This window comes from Rhinoderma darwinii, chromosome 12, assembly GCF_050947455.1.
Source record: "Rhinoderma darwinii isolate aRhiDar2 chromosome 12, aRhiDar2.hap1, whole genome shotgun sequence".
In the NCBI taxonomy this organism is placed as follows: Eukaryota; Metazoa; Chordata; class Amphibia; order Anura; family Rhinodermatidae; genus Rhinoderma; species Rhinoderma darwinii.
The window spans coordinates 75,893,744-75,916,876 of NC_134698.1; the positions used below are offsets into that span (position 1 = coordinate 75,893,744).

The 23,133-nt window shown below is 43.0% G+C and overlaps 1 protein-coding gene across 11 annotated transcripts in view; it reads right to left on the reverse strand.

The window, feature by feature from the left end:
• Positions 1-13,274: 13,274 nt before the first annotated feature.
• Positions 13,275-23,133, reverse strand: part of TRIM9 (tripartite motif containing 9) — a 71,041-nt gene continuing 61,182 nt past the window's right edge. For 6 of the 11 annotated variants that reach the window (XM_075844100.1, XM_075844104.1, XM_075844098.1 and 3 more), the window contains 4 exons: positions 19,732-19,755; positions 18,622-18,925; positions 18,332-18,494; positions 13,275-17,542 (listed from right to left, as the gene is read on the reverse strand). In XM_075844100.1, the coding sequence (XP_075700215.1) occupies positions 17,477-17,542; positions 18,332-18,494; positions 18,622-18,925; positions 19,732-19,755 (557 nt within the window). In that variant the 3' untranslated portion in view covers positions 13,275-17,476. The remainder of the gene's footprint in view (positions 17,543-18,331; positions 18,495-18,621; positions 18,926-19,731; positions 19,756-23,133) is intronic. The other 5 variants (XM_075844105.1, XM_075844099.1, XM_075844108.1 and 2 more) reach the window with 1 other exon arrangement.

Below are 23,133 nucleotides of genomic sequence, written 5' to 3' on the forward strand. Positions count from 1 at the left end.
CCCTGCCCCATAAAAGGAGACCAGTATGATGAATGAAATGTTATGGGGGGCCCTGGTACAGACTTTGCATGGGGCTTATGAGTTTCGAGTTCCGCCTCTGTGCACACTGCTTTCCTGCAGGCTATCAACAGTCTACACACTGTGCAAAGTCATGAACACGGAGCCTGCAGCAAAACCAAGAATTCCTATGGTTACGTATTACCGAGCTATATAGACTCCACGTGACTCCTATAGTGCCTCCATTATGCGCCATATTCTTTTCAGTATAGACGGCGACAGGTGCGTAACTAGGAAAGACTGGGCCCCATAGCAAACTTTTGACTGGGGCCCCCCTCCCCTGGGTGTCACACAACCCCCCCTTGTAGATAGTGCCTTTGTTAGAGCCCCCCCTGTAGAGAACGCCATACATCCCCCTGTAGAGAACGCCATACAGCCCCCCCTGTAGAGAATGCCATACAGCCCCCCTGTAGAGAACGCCATACAGAGTCCCCTCTGTAGATAACGCCATACAGCCCCCCTGTAGATTACGCCATACAGCCCCCTTTGTAGATATCTACAGAGGGGGCTGTATGGCGTTATCTACAGGGGGGACTCTGTATGGCGTTCTCTACGGTGGGGGCTGTATGGTCGTTATCTACAGGGGGGCTGTATGGCGTTCTCTACAGGGGGGGGCTGTATGGCGTTATCTACAGAGGGGGCTGTATGGCGCTAACGCCATACAGCCCCCCCTGTAGAGAACGCCATACAGCCCCCCCTGTAGGGAACGCCATACAGCCCACCCTGTAGGGACCGCCATACAGCCCCCCCCTGTAGGGAACGCCACACAGCCCCCCCTTGTAGGGAACGCCGCACAGCCCCCCCCTGCAGGGGACGCCATACAGTGTTCCCCCTCCCAAAGAAATGCGACCTACAGTGTGTCCTACAAAAGACATGTATCCCCTATCCACAGGATATCCACAGGACAGGGGATACATGTGTGATCGCTGGCAGCGATAGGGAGAACGGGGGACCGAAAGTTCCCTGAAGTTCTCCATCACAAACCTCGGACTTCCGGCGTCTGCGCAGCTCAATAAAAATTAAAGGAGCGCTGGTCACGCATGCGCACAAGCGCGACCGGCGCTCCATTCATTTCTCCGGAGCTGCCGACACAGACCCCGGAAGTCCGAGGTTTGTGATGGAGAACTTCAGGGGACTTTCAGTCCCCCGTTCTCCCTATCAATGCCAGCGATCACTCATGTATCCCCTATCCTGTGGATATCCTGTGGAGAGGGGATACATGTCTTTTGTTTAATGGCAGAGCGGGGAGATACCTCCCTGCTCTGCCGTAGTGTTAAGTGGCGTCACGCTGTAGCAGCCATAGCGGCAGCTAGCGGTGCCTCCGGCCATGGTGGGGGCCCATGCCGGCGGGCGACACGGGCCCCCTCATGCCGTGGGCCCCGTAGCAGCCACTACGGCTGCTACGGCGGTAGTTACGCCACCGGACGGCGACTATAAGGTGATAGGCACTGACAGCAAGTTTATGGAATCTTGCATTAAAGGGTGACTAAACTTTCAACAAACTTCTGACATGTCATAGTGACATGTCAGAAGTTTTGATCGTGGGGGTCCGTGCACTGCGACCCCCGCCGATCGCTAAAACGAAGCTGCAGAAGTTCCTGTTTGAGAGCTGAGCCGCTTGGTTTCTGATTGCCTTTTCTCGGAAAGCCGATGTAGCGGTGTACGGACTCAATAGAAAATCTATGAGCTCGTAAACGGTTACATCGGCTTTCCAACAAAAGCCAATCAGAAACGACGCTGCTCAGCGCTCACCAGAGCATTTCTGCAGCTTCGTTTTAGCGATCCGTGGGGGTCTCATTGCCCGGACCCCCACCAATCAAAACTTCTTGACATGTCACTATGACATAGTTTATTAAAAGTTTAGTTACACTTTAAAGGTGTCAAACTTCTGTAAATTTGGGGAGCAGAAGAGGGGTAAAGCTTAAAATGTTCTGTGGTTTGGGATTTAAACAGAGGCTTAAAGACTATGTACAGCTTCTAATGAAATTTATTTCATTGTTATCTTTTTACTAAATCAATGTGTTTTATGATTTTAAGCAATTTTCTAATTGACTTTTATGAAAAGAAAATTCTTTAATTTTGTGGTATATATTTTCTATATATACTGGATACATAGAAGCTGTATCTTGCGCTCTAAGCCAAATCCGTTAGGTCAGCAGGACTGACGGCTTCGGTGACAGCGTGTCTCTGACAGTTCATAATTTACATGTGATCGATATTAGGTGCATTGCGTGACTCTTGTTCTACTGATGTTGTTGTCTTACCCGGGCTTATAGGTAAGGCAGTAGGTTTACCTGCAGTCCTATGTAAAACCACTGATAACACATCAAAATGTGACAAATGTTTCGAGTTGTCCTGGCTGCAATGACGGACGGCGGCTACCTACAATATAAGCTGTAAGTATTTGAAAGGAATTATTTTTTTTAATATTTTGCAGATTGCAAAATATTTAGCACCCGCTTATACTTTCCACAGAAGTGATAAACCAGCTGAACGTCTGTCTGGAATTGACTGTGTCTGATATTGACCATCGGAAAGTTAAACTATAACTTCTATGAATTCCAGACGCACAATGTATAGGGATCAATGTACCACAGATGACTAATGTACTTTACACACAGACGGGTGGAGGGAAGATCTGACGTGATGAGCCCAAGTCTGCTCCAATGCCTTAAAAATAAAAAATAATTAAGCAACCTTCCAAAAAGTCCATTAAAAATCTCCTGCCGTTTTGTGTATACTGCTGCTATGCAGGTCTATGTGTCTCCATGGTTACAGACTACAAACTAGTAGTGTAGTCTGATTCTGCAGTCATGTGGTGCTCTCTTCCATTTGCCCAGTCTGCAGATTAGCAAGAAGAGGAGGCAGAGGGAATGGCGTAACTGACCCAAGTGCATAGCTAAGTTTTTCCAACATCAGATTACTGTAAAGTGCCTGGTGAAAAGACTACTCTTCATAGAAAGTTAATCAGATGCTGAACAAGAGGGGAATGCTGTGAGATTTCAGCTCTGAAGCCCGCAGAATTGTACTATGCGAGCCTAAGGAACATTTCTACAGAAACAGCGCCACTCTTGTCAATGGGTTGTATATAGTATTGCAGCGTAATTCACTTGAATGGAGCTGAGATGCAATACCACAAACAGCCTATAGACAAAAATGGTGCAATTTCTGGAAGAAGGCAGCCATGTTTTTCTAATCTCATACAAGTATAGGCTGATGTCCAACATAATATTGAAAGCTATAAGTATATTAAGTGGGAATTAAAGATCCCTGCAATGGACTCTGGCCAAGGAATATGACTTTACAAGGTAAGGAAAATAATATCAATCCTCGTCAGGAAGTGGTTACCGGCAGCTCTGCAGTTTATTACACATCACGGATTATACCCCCTGTAATTGGGAAATACGGTTTTGGCTTTTGTCCCTGTGTAGAAATAATAGCTGACAATAAGGATGAAGATGAGTTGATGCTCCGCCAGTAACTGTGCTAAAGAAATATATACATGGCAGGTCTTACATGAACAGAACGACCTTTGTAGAACGACCCTGGTCAGATAAGCAATCATTATATTGTCATCTTATAGCCTTACCTGCAATGATATTCTGCTGTGTACATTTTAGAACTAGCCTTCTGGGTGAAACAGAAGGTCATGCATTCTGACAACTATTTTCCCACGTCCCTGCTATGGTTTGTATAGTTGTACAGAGCACCCCAAAGAAGGAATGACCCTGTAAATAAAAGCCATTTTGGGGTTTGGACAATTCTACTACCTGAAAGTCGATACATGTTGCTCAACTACCCCCGTCCCCCTTTCCAAGCACATATAGTTTTAAGGAATGTATACAATATTGTATTAATCTTAAAGAAACTAGCACACGTTACAACAAGTTCAGTCTTCATTTTTAATTTTTCAATTTTTTTTAACCACAGTAGGCGTGCCACCTTGTGCTATTCTACTGTGCCCTAATATACTCCATTATATAAGTCACTATAATTGTACAGTGAATTCTTGGCATGTTCACACTCGGTGGTTATCCTTTCACTGGCAGGTGTGGCGTTTACATTTGCAGAAATAACTGGCTTGCAGATATATTGTCTTGCCAGGTGGCACCGACCGTACATGGGTGTCACAGGTAAAACTATACAGTAGGTGAGTTATGTATTAAATGAAAAATTAGGAGACAATTTGTGGTTACATTTTGGATGGAGCTTCCCTTACAGAGCAATTCCGGCAAATTCTAAACATTTTACCTGCTAAGACCTAAGGACCGTCCGACTGTCAAATGCTGTTCACATGGAACCATTCTCCACTTTGGCCTTCAAAGTTCTCGTTTGAATATTTGCTAGTACCACAAGGGGCAGTATTATAGTAGTTATATTCTTGTACATAGGGGCAGTATTATAGTAGTTATATTCTTGTACATAGGGGGCAGTATTATAGTAGTTATATTCTTGTATATAGGGGGCAGTATTATAGTAGTTATATTCTTGTACATAGGGGGCAGTATTATAGTAGTTATATTCTTGTACATAGGGGGCAGTATTATAGTAGTTATATTCTTGTATATAGGAGCAGTATTATAGTAGTTATATTCTTGTATATAGGGGCAGTATTATAGTAGTTATATTCTTGTATATAGGAGCAGTATTATAGTAGTTATATTCTTGTATATAGGGGCAGTATTATAGTAGTTATATTCTTGTACATAGGGGGCAGTATTATAGTAGTTATATTCTTGTACATAGGGGGCAGTATTATAGTAGTTATATTCTTGTATATAGGAGCAGTATTATAGTAGTTATATTCTTGTATATAGGGGCGGTATTATAGTAGTTATATTCTTGTATATAGGAGCAGTATTATAGTAGTTATATTCTTGTATATAGGAGCAGTATTAGGGTATGTTCACACGCTGAGAGGCAGTTACGTGTGAAAAGACAGACTGTTAACAGCTGCATCGTTTCACACGTAAAAGCTCCTCCTCGTAATTGCGCTCGTAAACCTTGAGCCGTGCTTCATTGATTTCAATGAAGAACGGCTCAAATTACGTGGCAAAGAAGTGCCCTGCACTTCTTTGCCGAGGCAGTAAATTTACGGGTCGTCGTTTGACAGCTGTCAAACGACGACTCGTAAATAACAGGTCGTCTGCACAGTACGTCGGCAAACCCATTCAAATGAATGGGCAGATGTTTGCCGACGTATTGTAGCCATATTTTCAGACGTAAAACGAGGCATAATACGCCTCGTATACGTCTGAAATTTGGCCATGTGAACATACCCTTATAGTAGTTATATTCTTGTATATAGGGGCAGTATTATAGTAGTTATATTCTTGTATATAGGAGCAGTATTATAGTAGTTATATTCTTGTATATAGGGGCAGTATTATAGTAGTTATATTCTTGTATATAGGAGCAGTATTATAGTAGTTATATTCTTGTATATAGGAGCAGTATTATAGTAGTTATATTCTTGTATATAGGAGCAGTATTATAGTAGTTATATTCTTGTATATAGGAGGCAGTATTATAGTAGTTATATTCTTGTATATAAGGGCAGTATTATAGTAGTTATATTCTTGTATATAGGAGCAGTATTATAGTAGTTATATTCTTGTATATAGAGGGCAGTATTATAGTAGTTATATTCTTGTACATAGGGGGCAGTATTATAGTAGTTATATTCTTGTATATAGGGGCAGTATTATAGTAGTTATATTCTTGTATATAGGGGGCAGTATTTTAGTAGTTATATTCTTGTATATAGGAGGCAGTATTATAGTAGTTATATTCTTGTATATAGGGGGAAGTATTATAGTAGTTATATTCATGTATATAGGGGGTGGTATTATAGTAGTTATATTCTTGTATATAGGGGGCAGTATTATAGTAGTTATATTCTTGTATATAGGGGAAGTATTATAGTAGATATATTCTTGTATATAGGGGGCAGTATTATAGTAGTTATATTCTTGTATATAGAGGGAGTATTATAGTAGTTATATTCTTGTACATAGGAGCAGTATTATAGTAGTTATAGTCTTGTATATAGGGGGCAGTATTATAGTAGTTATATTCTTGTATATAGATGGCAGTATTATAGCAGTTATATTCTTGTATATAGGGGGCAGTATTATAGTAGTTATTTTCTTATCCATAGGAGCAGTATTATAGTAGTTATATTCTTGTATATAGGAGCAGTATTATAGTAGTTATATTCTTGTATATAGGAGCAGTATTATAGTAGTTATATTCTTGTATATAGGGACAGTATTATAGTAGTTATATTCTTGTATATAGGGGGCAGTATTATAGTAGTTATATTCTTGTATATAGGGGGCAGTATTATAGTAGTTATATTCTTGTATATAGGGGCAGTATTATAGTAGTTATATTCTTGTATATAGGGGCAGTATTATAGTAGTTATATTCTTGTATATAGGGGCAGTATTATAGTAGTTATATTCTTGTATATAGGAGCAGTATTATAGTAGTTATATTCTTGTATATAGGGGCAGTATTATAGTAGTTATATTCATGTATATAGGGGCAATATTATAGTAGTTATATTCTTGTATATGGGGCAGTATTATAGTAGTTATATTCTTGTATACAGGGGGCAGTATTATAGTAGTTATATTCTTGTATATAGGAGCGGTATTATAGCAGTTATATTCTTGTACATAGGGGGCAGTATTATAGTAGTTATATTCTTGTATATAGGGGGCAGTAGTATAGTAGTTATATTCTTGTATATAGGAGGCAGTATTATAGTAGTTATATTCTTGTATATAGGAGCAGTATTATAGTAGTTATATTCTTGTATATAGGGGCAGTATTATAGTAGTTATATTCTTGTATATAGGGAGCAGTATTATAGTAGTTATATTCTTGTATATAGGGAGAAGCATTATAGAAGTTATATTGTTGTACATTAGGATAGCTTAAACCTGTTTTTTAAATACATGTTCGTCTTTGGTACATTTATCAGGTGTCCAGCTATTGCTGCCTCTCTATACTTGTCCGGTGTAACATAATCGGGAGTCTATAACAAATGTTGTAGATATTAAGGAGCTGTGCAGCGCTGGAGTAATCAGACTGAGTCTAAGTGAACATGACAAGCACATTAATCTTCAGAACGGTCACTGGCTGATCAGACACCATTAATATGACCGCTGCCCTCCTGCATTCTGACCCACAAGCCTCAATCACTCCCGGCCTCACCCTCCTGTGTACCCTGCACCCTCCTGTGTACCCTGCACCCTCCTGTGTAACCTGCACCCTCCTGTGTACCCTGCACCCTCCTGTGTACCCTGCACCCTCCTGTGTACCCTGCACCCTCCTGTGTAACCTGCACCCTCCTGTGTACCCTGCACCCTCCTGTGTAACCTGCACCCTCCTGTGTACCCTGCACCCTCCTGTGTAACCTGCACCCTCCTGTGTACCCTGCACCCTCCTGTGTACCCTGCACCCTCCTGTGTAACCTGCACCCTCCTGTGTACCCTGCACCCTCCTGTGTACCCTGCTGGGCATGATAAACAGGCAGGGCCTTTAGATTAAACAATCTCATTGTAGTTCTGATTTCTTATAGCAAATATTGCTTCTTACTTTCAAAGGGTTTGTCCAATCTTCTGTAAATAATGCTTGACTATGGTATCATTAATGTTATGCAAATGTTTTTTTATTATATACTTTTGCGTTTTAAGATCTTTGCTTGCAGTCAGATAATGGAAACATGTATTGTTTATATGCAGAGGCTGAAAACCTGGCCTGATTAAGCCCTGCTCACACACTTGAGGCTTTGTTGTATCAGTATAGACAAGTATTTGACCCCTTAAAGAGGCTCTGTCACCAGATTATCAAATCCCTATCTCCTATTGAATGTGATCGGCGCTGCAATGTAGATAACAGTAAAGTTGTTGTTTTTTTAAAACTATAATTTTTGCCCAAGTTATGAGCAATTTTAGATTTATGCAAATGAGCTTTTCAATAGACAACTGGGCGTGTTTTCTCGTTTTACCAACTGGGCGTTGTGAATAGACGTGTGTGACGCTGACCAATCAGCGTCATACACTTCTCATCGTTCCCACCCAGCTTCTTTCACTGCACAGACACTCAGCGTGTTCTCACGAAATCACGCTGTGACGTCACTTCGTCCCACAGGTCCTTCACCATCGCGTCGGACGAGAGAAGATACATCGGCTCCAGGCGTCCGAGAGGGTAATATGCTCGTCTCTAGGGAGTTCACTATGCTTACCTGCACACGGTGATGCTGCTGCAGATTCAACTGTACCCTCTCGGACGCCTGGAGCCGATATGTCTTCTCTCGTCCGACGCGATGGTGATGGACCTGTGGGAGGAAGTGACGTCACAGCGTGATCTCGCGAGAACACGCTGTGTGTCTGTGCAGTGAAAGAAGCTGGGTGGGAACGATGAGAAGTGTATGACGCTGATTGGTCAGTGTCATACACGTCTATTCACAACGCCCAGTTGGTAAAACGAGTAAACACGCCCAGTTGGTAAAAACACAATACACACCCAGTTGTCTATTGAAATGCTCATTTGCATAAATCTAAAATTGCTCATAACTTGGGCAAAAATGATCGTTTAAAAAAAACAAAAAAAAAAAAACTTTACTGTTTTCTACATTGCAGCGCCGATCACATTCAATAGGAGATAGGGATTTAATAATCTGGTGACAGAGCCTCTTTAAACCAGGGCCCGGGTGCTACTGCTACCTCTGCGTTCCCTATAGCTACGAACCCGAGTGAGGTGCTCACCATAAACACCTTTGGTGGGCCCACGGGCAATAAATATCATGGGTACTTTACCATCTGAGCTGGGTTAATAAGTAAATTCTTAAAGGAACATTCCAACTAAATCTGATGCACTGTTATTTCTTGTGCAGGGCCTGAAGGGGCGGAGCATGACACACATGGATTCTCTTTGGGATTCCTTTTGTCATGCTCCGCCCCTTCAGGAACTGCACTAGGCGTAACACAGTGTATCAGATTTTCCTGGAGTATTCTATTAAAAATCCTGTTCACTAATATAAATTAAGCCTTTTAGGATTCATTTATAACCATCCCAATAATCTGGGAGCAATCTGATGCCAGATTATCAGATATTTAACATTTCCTCTAAGGATGCCGGGTTTCTAAGTCTTGGAGGATAACTCAGTCTTAGTAAGAAATACTACATAGTAATTTAGTGCTGGGAGACGCCATGTATTATACACATTTCATAAAAATGTCACCAGAAATTAATTGTGCCTTTCTGCTCGGCCGTAGCGTAATATTTACGTGTTACGGTGCAGTGAGTTGTCTCTATATATCTCAGAGCATAGTGAGACGTTACTAGTTGTGGTTTATAGTGTGACTTTACAAGAGACAATACATCTTTTTATTTACTACTTTGTAAAGCAGAGATACGGTAGTTTATTGCTTTCCAGCAGCTGTGGAACTACAACTCCCAGCAGGGCTCACGCATGTAACAGTCGATGGGAGATATTGATGGAGTCCACTGACAATATAAAGTTTGTGGGGGCTGTCAGTCCTTTCCTCAATACTGGGGAGGGGAATCAGACAGATGCAAAGTTTCCTGCCCAATTCTTCTGGTTTAATAGAGATAAGCGGCGCCATAGGATTGACATGCAGTAATGTATTATAGAATGAGACAAATAATTCTAGCAACACATCAGTACTATTCTGTTTACATTTTTACCCAAAAAGTCTATATTCTCCTTGCGTGTGACTTATCAATTTGGCGCGTTTGGTAACTAACGTGTTTTGGCGCAACACATGGCGCCACAATGCTGATGAACTCTGCGAACTGCCGCAGTTTTTTCCCAGACAACCAGGGCTAGGAGGAGGAGCAACGTCAGAACATACCATTAGGGGGAGGCCACAGAGGGCCGCACTGATGTGGCTGCCATGTTGGCGAAAACTGCTGCGGCACACAATATGGGCGCACAAAATATCCTGAAAACAGCTATTTGACCCGTCTGGAGGATGTAACAGCTGCTTTATGATAAATTATGCGTCAACAATAAACGTAAAAACAGTGTGCTGTCACAGTTGTGTGCCTTGTTGCAGTGGTTTTTGGCGACATTGCGTCCGTGTCAATGCCACCCTGTGTGGTCTCGCCATAAGCAAAGTGGGAGACTAAGGGTATGTTCACACGCGGTTTTCAGGAGTATTTCGGGGTTGTAAACGCCTCGAAATACGCCTTGAAAAACGCTAGTGAAACGCTGACAAACTGCTTCCCAGTGAAATTAAAGGAAAAACCGGCGTTTAGTTCAGAGGGTTTTTGTTTTTAGCCGCTGTTTTAAAAACGGCGTATAAAAAGGAGCGTGTCACTTCTTGAGCCGTTTTTGGAGCTGTTTTTCATGGGGTCAATTGAAAAACAGTTCCTAAAACGTCTTAAAAAAACACTCAAAAAACGTTTTCTGTTTAAAAAACGTCTGAAAACAGTTCCGTAATTTTCAGCCGTTTTTAATTGTGCGCGTGTACTTACCCTAGGAAGTTTACTGACAATTCAAAGCAACAAAAACCCAAAAAAGAACAAACAAAAAAACCTTGCTGACTTAAAATAAAAGAAAACTGAAAGAGAAACGTGTAGTCTAAATTTAGAAAACCTTGGAGCGGGTTTACGTTGCACCAAATATTTGGACAAAATGCGTTGAAAACTAGGACAAGCCAAAATCACACCCATTTTCTTAAAATACGAACTAACGTGCAAAATGAAATTCTTTCTAGCGACAAAAAAAGGCGCTGGACTAGACAAAGCCGAGGCGCAGCAAGCAAAGTAAATCTGCCGCACTGAATGGCCGCTATGTCTTGTGTGCTTTCTAGTTACATTGTTATAGGTGTAGCCTTCCTGTAAATGTCTATAGAATAGTAGAATGGCGAGGGATTGACTGCCGCGGCGACGTGTCCGTACTAAAGAAAACCTTGATATTGATGTAAGTTTGGTTTAGCAGAACAGTATGAGGTCCGGGTCTCGTGGCCATAATATGTATATAAAATGGGACCAGCCGTACATTGTGAAAAGTTAGGCCTCTATTATAGCGGGTCGGAAAACCCCTTTAACATTCGATTTACAAGGACCCTCCTTCTTAGGGTGCCTCATATGAGTGTATTATATATAAACCCCGTTGTAGACGGAATCATATATATGTTACATTGATGATCGGACGGCATTTCACGGATGATCATAATTCATCGTTTATCTCCGGCGGTTACAGAACCTGAATATAAAACAGCTCCCACCTGTTCAAGGCTGTTTTTTCCTCTACGGTAGGATAAATTTGTTGGAGAGAGGGGAGATTATTCAGATTATGAACATGTTTAATGCTGCGTTATATTTGAAGCTCAGTCACGCAGCATTCAGCCCCGCAGCTTCATCACATCTCGCGACTTGGCCGATATCCATAGTTAGACCTCATTCAGACAGCCGCATTGTAGCGTCCGTATTGCGCCTGCGACACCCGGCCCGATCACGGATCTAATGGCCCGAACTAACAGCATCAGAGGGATTATTAGACCAGTCATCATATGGGCGCTAATATGCGGCTGCATTACGGTTGTCTGAATGAGCCTTAAAGTACATGTGCAGTTATGAACATCTTCTGATCTGTAACATTTACATGTTTTTGGTGGAGGTCCTTAAGCTGAGACCCCCACAATCTCTGGGGTAAAGGACTCATGATTTCTGTATCCCAAAATGTAGCTAATAGGGCTCACATTTAAATGAATGGGGTGGTAATGGGCATGTGATTGATTGGGGTCTTGTCTCATGGACCTCCACCAAACCTTAAAAGGGGTTGTCCACTTTTTATAATCACTATTTCTTACAAGGCTCCCCCAAAAATAAGCTCTGTGGGGGAGCCAGTGCTTAATTCCCCTGAAGTGCCACCGCAGGGGTGGCGTTGCAAAGTGACTGTTTGGTGGGTCCCTGCCGATCCCATATACATAGCCTTTAAGGATAGGCTATCCATGTTATTTCTGGGAAAACTGCTTTAGGCTATGTTCACACCGAGTTTTTTTGCAGGAGGAATATCTGCTTCAAAATTCCGTTTGGAAGTTTGAGGCAGATTTTCCTCTCCCTGCACGCCGATTTTCGCGGCGTTTTTCGCCCGCGGCCATTGAGCGCCGCGGGCATAAAACACCGCGAAATACGCTTTCTCTGCCTCCCATTGAAGTCAATGGGAGGTCAGGGGCGTAAACGCCCAAAGGTAGGGCATGTCGCTTCTTTTTCCCGCGAGGCAGTTTTACTGCTCGCGGGAAAAAGACGCCGACGCCTTCCATTGAAATCAATGGGAGGCATTTTAGGGCCGTTTTTGACGAGTTTTGCGGCGCGGTTTCCGCGTCAAAAAACTTGACAGAAAACTCTGTGCGAACTTAGCCTTAAGGAGTAATTATGTCATAGTGACATGTCAGAAGTTTTGATCGGTGGGGGACCGAGCACGGAGACCCCCACCGATCGCTAAAGCATTGCGGCAGAAGAGATCTGGTGACCGGTGTGCCGCTTCGTCTCTGATCGGCTTTCTTCAGAGCAGTGTACGGGCACCGTAGAAAGTCTACGAAGCGGCAACGTGCTGACCCGAGCGCTTCTGCTGCTCTGTTTTAGCGATCAGTGGGGGTCTTAGTGCTCGGACCCCCACTGATCAAAACTTCGGTCATGTTACTATGACATGTCAATAGTTTTTTAAAAGTTTTGTTATCCTTTAAAGGGAATCTGAGCCCTCACAACTGCTGACAGCGCTATGTAGAGGAGGGAGAGAGTAATGTAATGATACCTGTTGTGTTGCAAATGCAAGTTGCATGACCAAGAAATGGACGCTTAATGCCCCCAGATAAAGTTGTCCCTTTCCCATTCATATCAGCAGCTCATATAATTACTCACCAGAGGGCGATGATGAGCACAGAATCAAGCTCCTCCCACTGTAAAGACCATAGGACATCTATGCTTCATCCTGGTGCATGATGGGAGGGACATTCAGAACAAAATAAAAGTATTTGGCTAAACCTAAACTTTACGTACTTTTACCAGTTAACTCCGGAGTGCTTACCGTATCACTGACGCTAATATCAGCCATGTCTGGAACTACCCTTTAACCAAGCACCGATGTATTTTAGCCTCATTCCTTTAACAATTACACATATCAGTATAGAGTAAGAGTAAGCAGCAAATAAAACGCTTCCAGACGGCGGCAGTTCCCTCGTAAAATTAATTTATTGGTAACAGCAAACATAATTTATTGTCTTGAACACAGCGTCTGCAGAGGGCGATAGCTACATATACAAATGAACTAAGCGATACACCTCACTAGGAATCCCATAAGCCTTGTCAGGACGACGACTCACCATGAGCGGTGAAGAAGCGCACAGTGGCCCAGCCATTGCTTCTCATCAGAAAAATAAAATACACATCAGCGTTGTCCCGCAACAGAGATTTTCTGTAGCTCAGATTAGCTAATGATGGGGGACAGATTAGCACCTATCCAAATAAACCAGCAGGATAAACTCTCTACATAGATATTCAACGCACACACGGCTAAATCACCTATTTACATTCATTTCGGGAATGTTAATCTGCCGACTCTTCTTGGAGACATTTTTGCTGCATTGTTACAGACCGTGTATTGCTGGTTATAATAGCCAAGTGATTCTTATAATGATAGTGTGGGTATCTGGATGCAGCAAACTACTATAAGTACAAGCGGGTAGGCGGCTATATTGGCACTCTTATTGGAAAGGCAGCAGTTTTAGGCTAGGATATAAAATTGGCTTCCACGGGGCCGCAGATCAGACTAGGGGTGCATGCGTTCTTTAATAACGTGCGCAACTAATTAGGACAGTGCAAAGTTCTGGTAGATTGCAGGACTGATAATGTCATTTCATTGGTTGGGATTTATGTTGGGACTTTTAGGCCCAGGCTACTCAGTGACGTACTGCCATCTGCAGCTCAGAAGGTGGCATTGCGGCAGGACCAGCTGATGGTTGACAGCACTGCTATAGAGATTGTGAGGCTAACGACTACTATGATTACGGGCATAGCCGGCTGCGGACAGTCATCCGCATTTGCGGACCGTGCTCCCATTTTAAAGTATGGGAGCACGGTCCGTAAAATAAAATAAAATAGGGCATGTCCCTATTTTTACGGACGGTTTCTACAGCCCGTACACGTTCCCGTAAATGTACGAGAAGGTGTCCGTCGTCCATAGAAATGAATGGGTCCGTTTATTTACGGGAAGGTGTCCGGGCCGTAGAAAGCTGACGCAAAAGATAGGCATGTCCTATCTTTTGCTTTTCACGGACCGTGCTCCCAAACTTTATATGGGAGCACAACACGCAAATGTGGGTTGTTGCCTGTGGCCGTCCGTGTCTGCAATTGTGGGCCGTGATTACGGTCATGTGCATGGGGCCTTAGAGTGTACCTATACTTTAAAAAAACGTTTCACTTTTTATAGTGACATTTCAGAAGTTTTAATCGGTGGGGGTCGGAGCACCAATATCCCCACCGATCGCTAAAACGAAGCGGCAGAAGCGCTCAGGTAAAAGCTGTTCTGCTTAGTTTCTGCAGTGTATGGACTCATAGACTTTCTTTCGAGCCTGTACACCGCTCGCTTGGATTTCTGAAGAAAGCCAAGCAGAAACAAAGTGGCACAGCACTCACCTGAACGCTTCTGCAGCTTCAGTTTTGCGATCGGTGGGGGTCTTAGTGCTCGGATCCCCACCGATCAAAACTTGAAATCTATGTATAAATTGACAAGTGGGTGTTACCATTCCCCTGGTCTATTGTATGTGTTCCAGGGAACACACCTTGTTGACAAGCGGAATGATAATGCGCAGTTGCCAATTTATTCATACATATTTAGGAGGAATAACAGAGGAACGGCAAAATGCAGAATTCTAAGAACAGATGCTCCAACATTGTTATTTCCTGTGGAATACAAGTATTTACTAAAACAGACATGTCAGGACAGCTCGCTGGTCCTCTTTACTACACCACACAGCAGAGCTGACAGTTCCTGTTTACTTCACCACACAGGAGAGCTGACAGGTCCTGTTTACTTCACCACACAGGAGAGCTGACAGGTCCTGTTTACTTCACCACACAGGAGAGCTGACAGGTCCTGTTTACTTCACCACACAGGAGAGCTGACAGGTGCACACAGGAGAGTTAACAGGTCCTGTTTACTACACAACACAGTAGAGTTGACAGATCCTCATTAAATGATGAGACCCTTACATTGTATGATTGTGTAACCCGGGTAGTTCCACAGCAGTTGCAGAATTACTGATTGCTTACATAAGCCTTAATACAATACAAGCCATAACATTTTCCTACCTGATACAGTATCTGTTAAATCTCACTGCTGCCACAAGGGGGCAGCATAATACTGTACTGTAGCCTCCACTTTGGCTCCAATGAACAGTCTGTAAACATGAATGTTGTGCTTTAATGTCACAACTAAAATTACTGTAAGGTTCTCAATCAAAAATAAATGATTATTAGGGGTTTAAATTTGTCAGATTTTATGAATGAATGTAAAAGTTAAGTGAGCAAGTCAAGAAAAATGTAATAAGTGGACAAAGTATTCTAGGGGGAGTTATCCTTTAAATCCTGGACATGTCAAGTCCAAATGTAAAAAGTGGAATATATAGTCCTATGTAAGTTGGGTTTGTGGTAAAGCCCACCAGGCACTCTAGCAATTTTTTTTTACCATACTTGCTCAACTTATATGGCCATACAGCAGCTACAGGCATCCAATTGTGAACTAAGAATTTACCAATCGAAGTATTGCCACCCCCCACCCCTTAAGATCACATGCATCCTTAGACAGAAGCCTATATTGTCTAATGGGAACGATCTCTATATACAAGGGAACTCCTTGAATTGCTTTTACTTTTTAATCATTAGAAAATCCTATAGAAATTTGTAAGACACTGCAATTTCTTTTACAAGCACCATAAAGACGACGTTATCATGATCAGGGATGTCCCCTAGATATTAGGAAATCTATATTTTTATATATATATATAGGCCATTGTTACTCTTTCATTCCAATTTCGGACATGTTTTTGGAAAATGCAAGTTGCAGGCATCCTACCGGGCTGGTAACTTGATGGCATTCCAATCTAGAATGTGTAACCGGTACCCCTGAGCTCAGTGGAGGTGCATGGAGTTGCCCATCTTTAGGCTCAGTACTGGACTTAAAGTAACCAAAGTCTTAGTCTACAGCTTTAGGGTCCTTGGAGGGGTAGCAGCAGCAGCAGCGAATAAAACAACAGTAATAGCAACAATGTATATACACGGTAATGATAGTCCTATCTCGAAATGAAGTCTAAAGAATCAAATTAAGAAATATCAACGACCCAGTTCCATTGAAGAAACCATGAGGATCTCATCATCGCTGGACACAACTTGTGAGATGGTTGTGAATACCCTGTACAGAGCTGGATATTAAATAAAGGTGTCATGGGAACATCATATATTGAGGTGAACATCTTAGGTGGCCTCGTGAGCATCTTTGGATGACATGGAGACAGTTGAGAAGAACACAGTTTAAAAATCTGGACATCATGAAGATGCGTGGTGTGAATACTCTGGACAGAGTTGGATACTGGAAAGTTGGATGGGTGGTGTGGTCCCATGGAAAGTTGAAAACTGAACATGTTGGGGAAACGTGGTGCCAACTCTGGACACCATGTATATCCGAGGATCAAGGAGACCTGTAGGGTCAATCTCCTGGACAGAAATGGACACCATGGAGAGGAACGGTACAAACACTCTGGATACTGCTGGACACCATATATATTTGAAATTCTCAGCATCATAGAGACCTGTAGGGTCAATCTCCTAGACAGAAATAGACACCATGGAGAGGAACAGTCCAAATATTTCATACAACTTGGAACATATTGTAGAAGTTAGGTCTGGACTTTATGGATAGGTTTTAGGAGAATACTCGGGACAGAGCTGGACATCTTGGAGAGTTGAAAGCTGGACATCTTGGAGAGGCGCGGTGCCAACATACTGGAAACAACTGGACACCATGCTGATTGGAGAAGTGAGCATCATGGAGACATGTTGGGTTAAGCTCCTGGACAGAAATACACACCATGGAGAGGAGCGGTACAAATGTATTATACAGAGTAGGACATTATGAAGTGTTAAGGTATAGACTTTATGGATAGGTTTCAGAAGAATACCCTGTACAGAGCTGGACATCATGGAGAATTAAGCGCTGGTCATCGTCAGAAGGTCTTGTGTGAAAACCCTGTATAGAGCTAGACCTTCTATGTATTTACAGTGTCTTGCAGATAGACATTCATCTTCTCATAAGAACTATTTGCTGCTTTGGAGTCCAATGCGATGAACTTCTAGAGCAATTTCAGTCCTTCTGGCATATTTAAGATGCTATGGATGCCCTAGATGAGTAGAATCCAGGAATTGGCAAACCGGTATGAAGTGTTACCTACAATTAACAGCATGTATCGGATTAAAATCACAAATCAAGAAAGTGACTTTTTTTTTTTTTACTCCCTAATTGGTTGGAGAGCTCAGTAAGTGCTCTATTCTCCTGCAGCGCCACCACAGGGGAAATGAGGCATTACATGGGCTGTCCATGAATTACATGGACATGTTGGTTCTCTCTCTCTGCTCTGGCTACTAGATAAGGGTCCTGATAGGTAGACCATACGGTCTATTTTAATGATATTTGAAAATTCGTTTTCGGAACTAGACAACCCCTTTAAGGAGATGTTGAAAGAAAGGGGGATCTGCAGCGGGGACATTTCATCTTTAAAAGTGAATTGGCAGAGTTTTTTGTATCGTAATATGAGGACACCAGTAGACTGAACGTCACTAAATCACAATGGTAGTCTGTTTCGAGTCTGTGTCCACCCTGAGGAGTACTTCTTAAATTTGGAATTTTAGAAGACAATATAACTGCAGAGGTGACAACCTATGTCCCGATATCTGCCCATGAACTGTATTGTCCTAGTTATTAGGAGTATTTGCACTGGTAGTTGGTACAACTCCATACCCGACCCAAGCTTAGATGGCAAAAGGAAAATAAACTAAAGTATATGGCCCTATGTAAGGAACACTTTTTAACATTTTGCGCTCATGACCTGAGGGAACACCATGCGAAAAGATACTGATGGTACCAGATACTCACCACATGCATTCATTGAACTGATGCTTCGTATGTATATATATATATATATATATATATATATATATTTATAAAAATTATTCCTACCTGCACATTCCTATTGAGACTCACAGCCGGAAACAATAACCCCTCCATGCTTTCAAATGCCACAGGTCCCTGCTGCTCCTCGTTGATGGAGAAGGTCAAAGTTCTTCTGGTGAAGTCTAAGAGAACGCCAACAGTGGCGCCCTTGGTGATGCCTCCTTCAGACCTATAGAAATCACAGAGGTTTTGCGTTACTATCACACAGATAACAAGACTACGGAGGTGTCCATTTCATATATTGTTGACCGAGGGAAAGGTCTCAAACCTACAACCGGTTGAGGGACGTTGTGTACCTGTTAGTGTGGGAGTTGTTGTGCATGAACCAACTGCGGTTGTTGTCCACATACATGGCCCAAGCTTTGTCGTCTTTTCCAAGCATGACGTCCTTCATCACTTCGATCCGGGCCACACCAAAGGCAGGGTCTGGGTGATTATCGTATCTGTCAATGGTCAGCTCCCAATAGTGAACTCCTCTGGAGAAGCCGGTTTTTCCCAATACTACTCTGTCGTCATAGCTGTTACATGTGACGGTCAGGTTGTCGTTAGAGAAGATGATGTCCGAGTGTGCGGAACCAGGGTCAAAGGCAAACCAGGCCACTGTCATCACAAAAACATAACACAGGCAAGATTCAGTTCGCTTCCATCATTGCTTGACCTTCAGACCCTCATATGTTAGAAAAGACCACAATGGTCCCGGTACAATATAATGAATCGATAAAACATCATTTATGCAACATAGACAAACGGAAATTCCCAAGCTGGGGTCCCCTCCACTACTACTGAAATGAGCGGGTTCCTTTCCTTGTCCTAAATGGAGATGACTACACATGCACTAGAAGGTTTACGCAGATCCCATTCATTTCAATGAAGTGCTGCTCGGCCTACAAGTAAACTTTTACTTTTAATTATTAAATACAAATATGTCCAAATTTCGTGAATCTGATACCAGATCTAGTGTACTCCGTTTAAATTCTGGCTGTAGTTGCTCCAATTTTCAGGGTGGACACCATCTTAGAAGCCGACATAACCACTTCAGGAATTTATCCATACTGATCTATATAAAAGACCCACAACAAGGACAATTCGGAAGGGTTTGTGGTGACGTTGTGCCGTCTCCAAGTCAGTAGTGAACATTCTGGGGGGGGGGGGGGGGGGTAAATTTCACCAAAAACATCATTGGTGTTTATAAAATGGAGCATTATTTTCATAAAAGATGACAGGGTTCTTCTACACAGTCAGTAGATGAAATGGTACAACTGGTTTATGAAAATGGTGGATCTCATGAAAAGTGTAAAATGGCTTTACAGGGTAAACCAAAATAATGAAGTATCCAGAGACCAGCGCAAGTCACCATGCAAGCCATGCAAGTGCTAGGATTTACATGCTCCAGGATCAGACCATACCTGCCACCAGTTTTTTTATGTCAACTGTGGGATGTCCGATGAAGAGCATGCAGGGTAGAAAGAGGATGTTCGTTTACTGGAGAGCTTCAACTCATGAACAACTATCAACACCAGATTTCCATTCCACCCTTCCTTGGACCATCTCTTCTGTAGACTTGGGTCACAATGTTTGGCCAGACTGTTCCTTAAGGTCTCTTGCACACGACCGTTGTGCCACTTGGGCCGTTTTTGACGGGATCCGAGTGGCACCCGATAGTCTTCACGGACCCATTCACTTTAGCGGGTGAATCGGGTCTGTGAAAAATGGTCCGAGTCCCCGATCCGAGGAAAGATAGAACATGTACTATCTTTCCTCGGATCGGACTGCGCACACGGTTGTGTGCATGAGGCGTAAGGGAAACTTTAGGATGAATATCCAGGTTGACCTTAGACTTGTAGCCCATATGCGGAGGCTAAACTCCCACCGCAACGGCCTTATGGCACCAGTTTAGACTAAGGGTGAAACACAAAGGACTTCAATATGATACGGGTACAACATTGCCTAAGTATTATCACACAAAATGACACTGTTTATGGGGCACTGGCATGGTGTATCGGGGGACTCATTGGCTGGCACTGTTTATGAGTGCACTCTGCCTGGCACTGTGTATGATGTCATTCTTTAGCTAACGTGGTTAATACGGGCGCTGGTTGCTGTAAAAGGGATGTGGACAGTATTTCAAGGCAGGATTTAAGTGCAACAATGTCTGAAGGACTCCTTAACCTCTACCTATAATAGGAAGCTCCGTTGTTATTGAAGTTTATCTTTAAAAGAAATAACATATTCTGAACCAGCGGTGCCAACAAGACTTTATCATTTTCAAGGTAGGGATTAATATATACTCTTGTCGTTCTACCCGCAGCTTCGTGTTGCACTGATTATATAAATTCCCTAGAGGGAATTTACCGACACAAGACTAATGGGATAGTATCACAGGGCCGGGGATCCGCAATCAATGTCATCAGAGATATTCAACAAAAGGGGAGCAGAGAAGGGAAAATCATAGATTAAAGATGTTCCTGCCGGTCTCACCGCTACGTGCGTCTCATAGCTGATTACACATTTAATCCGATGGTGGCAGGAAGAAAAGGCTGCGTCTGTACAAGGTCTGGGACAAACATTTGCAGCTATATGGTTCGAGGATAATAATGCCTAACCGGGCAAATTTGGCATTCAGGGGCCTGGAAAAGTTGGGTGACAGGGCGGCAGCCATATTGGTTGCCAGAAAAATATATATTTTTCCAAATAGGGAATACTAGTATAGACAGGGGTTATCCTTTACCAGGCGATTTTTCCGCAGTGTCATGAACACGACCGTAGTGTTTTTCTGGTCCGCAAATTCCCGGACCGTGGTCCCTATTTTACGGATGAATTGTCATCTGTAGTGCATCAGTGTGTCATCCGCAAAATGGGGATCATACAAAAAAGTGCAAGGAAAACTTCCTATCGTCACTTAGCAACACTTCCGCAAAATTACGGATGTCACACGGAGGTGTATACGCAGTTTCCACGGGCCCATTGACTTCTATGGGTAAGTCCGTAGCAAATTTGCGGGCCGTAATAAGACATGTCCTGAGTTTCTGCGACTCATATAATTCGATCCTGGGAGGAACTGTGAAAACCACGGTCGTGTGCATGGTGCCATAGCAATGAATGGGTCCGCAATTCACTCGCAGATTTGTTGGTGAATTGCAGACGCAAAGACACGTTCGTGTGCATGAGGCCTAAGGCCCCATGCACACGAACGTGCTTTTGCGGCCGCAATTCCCCCGAAAATCCATGGGAGAATTGCAGCCCCATTCATTCCTATGGGTTCATGCACGGACCGTGGTTTCCACGGTCAGTGCATGGCCCAGGAGCCTGGACCGCAGAAAGAACGGGCAAGCCTTATTGCGGCTGCGTTCCTGGCTCATAGTAAATAATGACACTCCGCTGCCGGCCGACCCGAAAATCACGGCCGTGCACATGGCTATTGTCGTGTGCATGAGGCCTAAAGTCTGGGTGTTCCCTACACGGTGGTCTATGAACATGGTTATGGTCTTCCTTCTGTCCCGTGTCTTTTTCTCCCTTCTTTAAAATCAGTGCATTTCTTTATCTATTGCCTTTCGTCTTGATTCTCTTTCCCTCCATTATCCAGATTCCTCCCCTCGCTGACTGAGCCCATTATTAGTAAATCCGGGCCCCTCAGCTTCTTGCCCCACAGTCACTGCAGCTATACACGCTACTCTACAAATTACGCCCTTGTTACAGACCGTTTTGCGGTCCTATAAACGTCGTAGAGCTGTAATGGAGGCACATTTTTTTTTCTGTCCTGTGCGCACCGCAGTCTGTTCTGTTTTCCCTGACGCTGAGGTATGACTGATGAGATATCTCATGCGTTGCTGTGGAAACCGCTCTAGGCCTCGATTCCCACACACGGCCATTAGCCCCAGCAGCTATCTGCAAGAAGATGAAGATGTATTCCTGTGACAAGTTTCCACACAGCTACTGAAAGGAAAACGCTATTTCGTATTCTCTCTCACAGCAAGACAAATTTTCTAAAAACAATGCCAAGGATTATTCAAAATCTGACTTCATCTTACCGCTGATATCAAATAACCATGTACGAAACCAAAAATACAAGTTATCTTCCCTACAGATGTAGCAGAGCTGAATTTGTCGTTGATCAGTTTGATTTGTGAAAATGGATAACTCTTTGAGATCAGCTAACGTAGTAGGTTTGGCTGCAGTCCTATGTAAAACTGCAGATACCACATTGTGATATCACCGTGAGTCAAACGACAAACAATACTTTGCTACATTGCTACCACTGTACAATAATTTCTAATTGTGCTGGTGTGTTCCACGTTTTTCGTTTTATGAATTAGAATCTATTCACAAAGTGCAGTGAAATCACGTGTTTTGGCGAAATTTTCAAAATTTCACAGCAAAAAACACATTATGACTGCACCATGTGAGTAAAACCTACGATACCCTATCATATGTTTACGTTTTATGTAGAAATGTATAAGGCTACATTCACACGGGCTAAAAACGCACGTGAATCTGATCCGTGTGTGTAGCGTTATGCATCAGTGTGCTTTGAGATTTTTCACGCACTCGCAAAGAACATCTTTTTTTTTTTTCAATTGAATTGGTGTGCAAATCATGCACCGCACACGGTGTGGTTTTCACACACTCATTGACTTCAATGGGCACGTAGGTGCATGAAAGCGCACCAATGTAGGACATGCAGTGAGTTTCACGCAGCGGACTCTCGCTGCGTGAAAACTCACGCATGTGTGAATGGCCCCTTTGAAATCAATGGGTCCGTGTGCTGCGAGTGATTTCCACGCGCAGCACACGGACGTCGTTCACGTTCG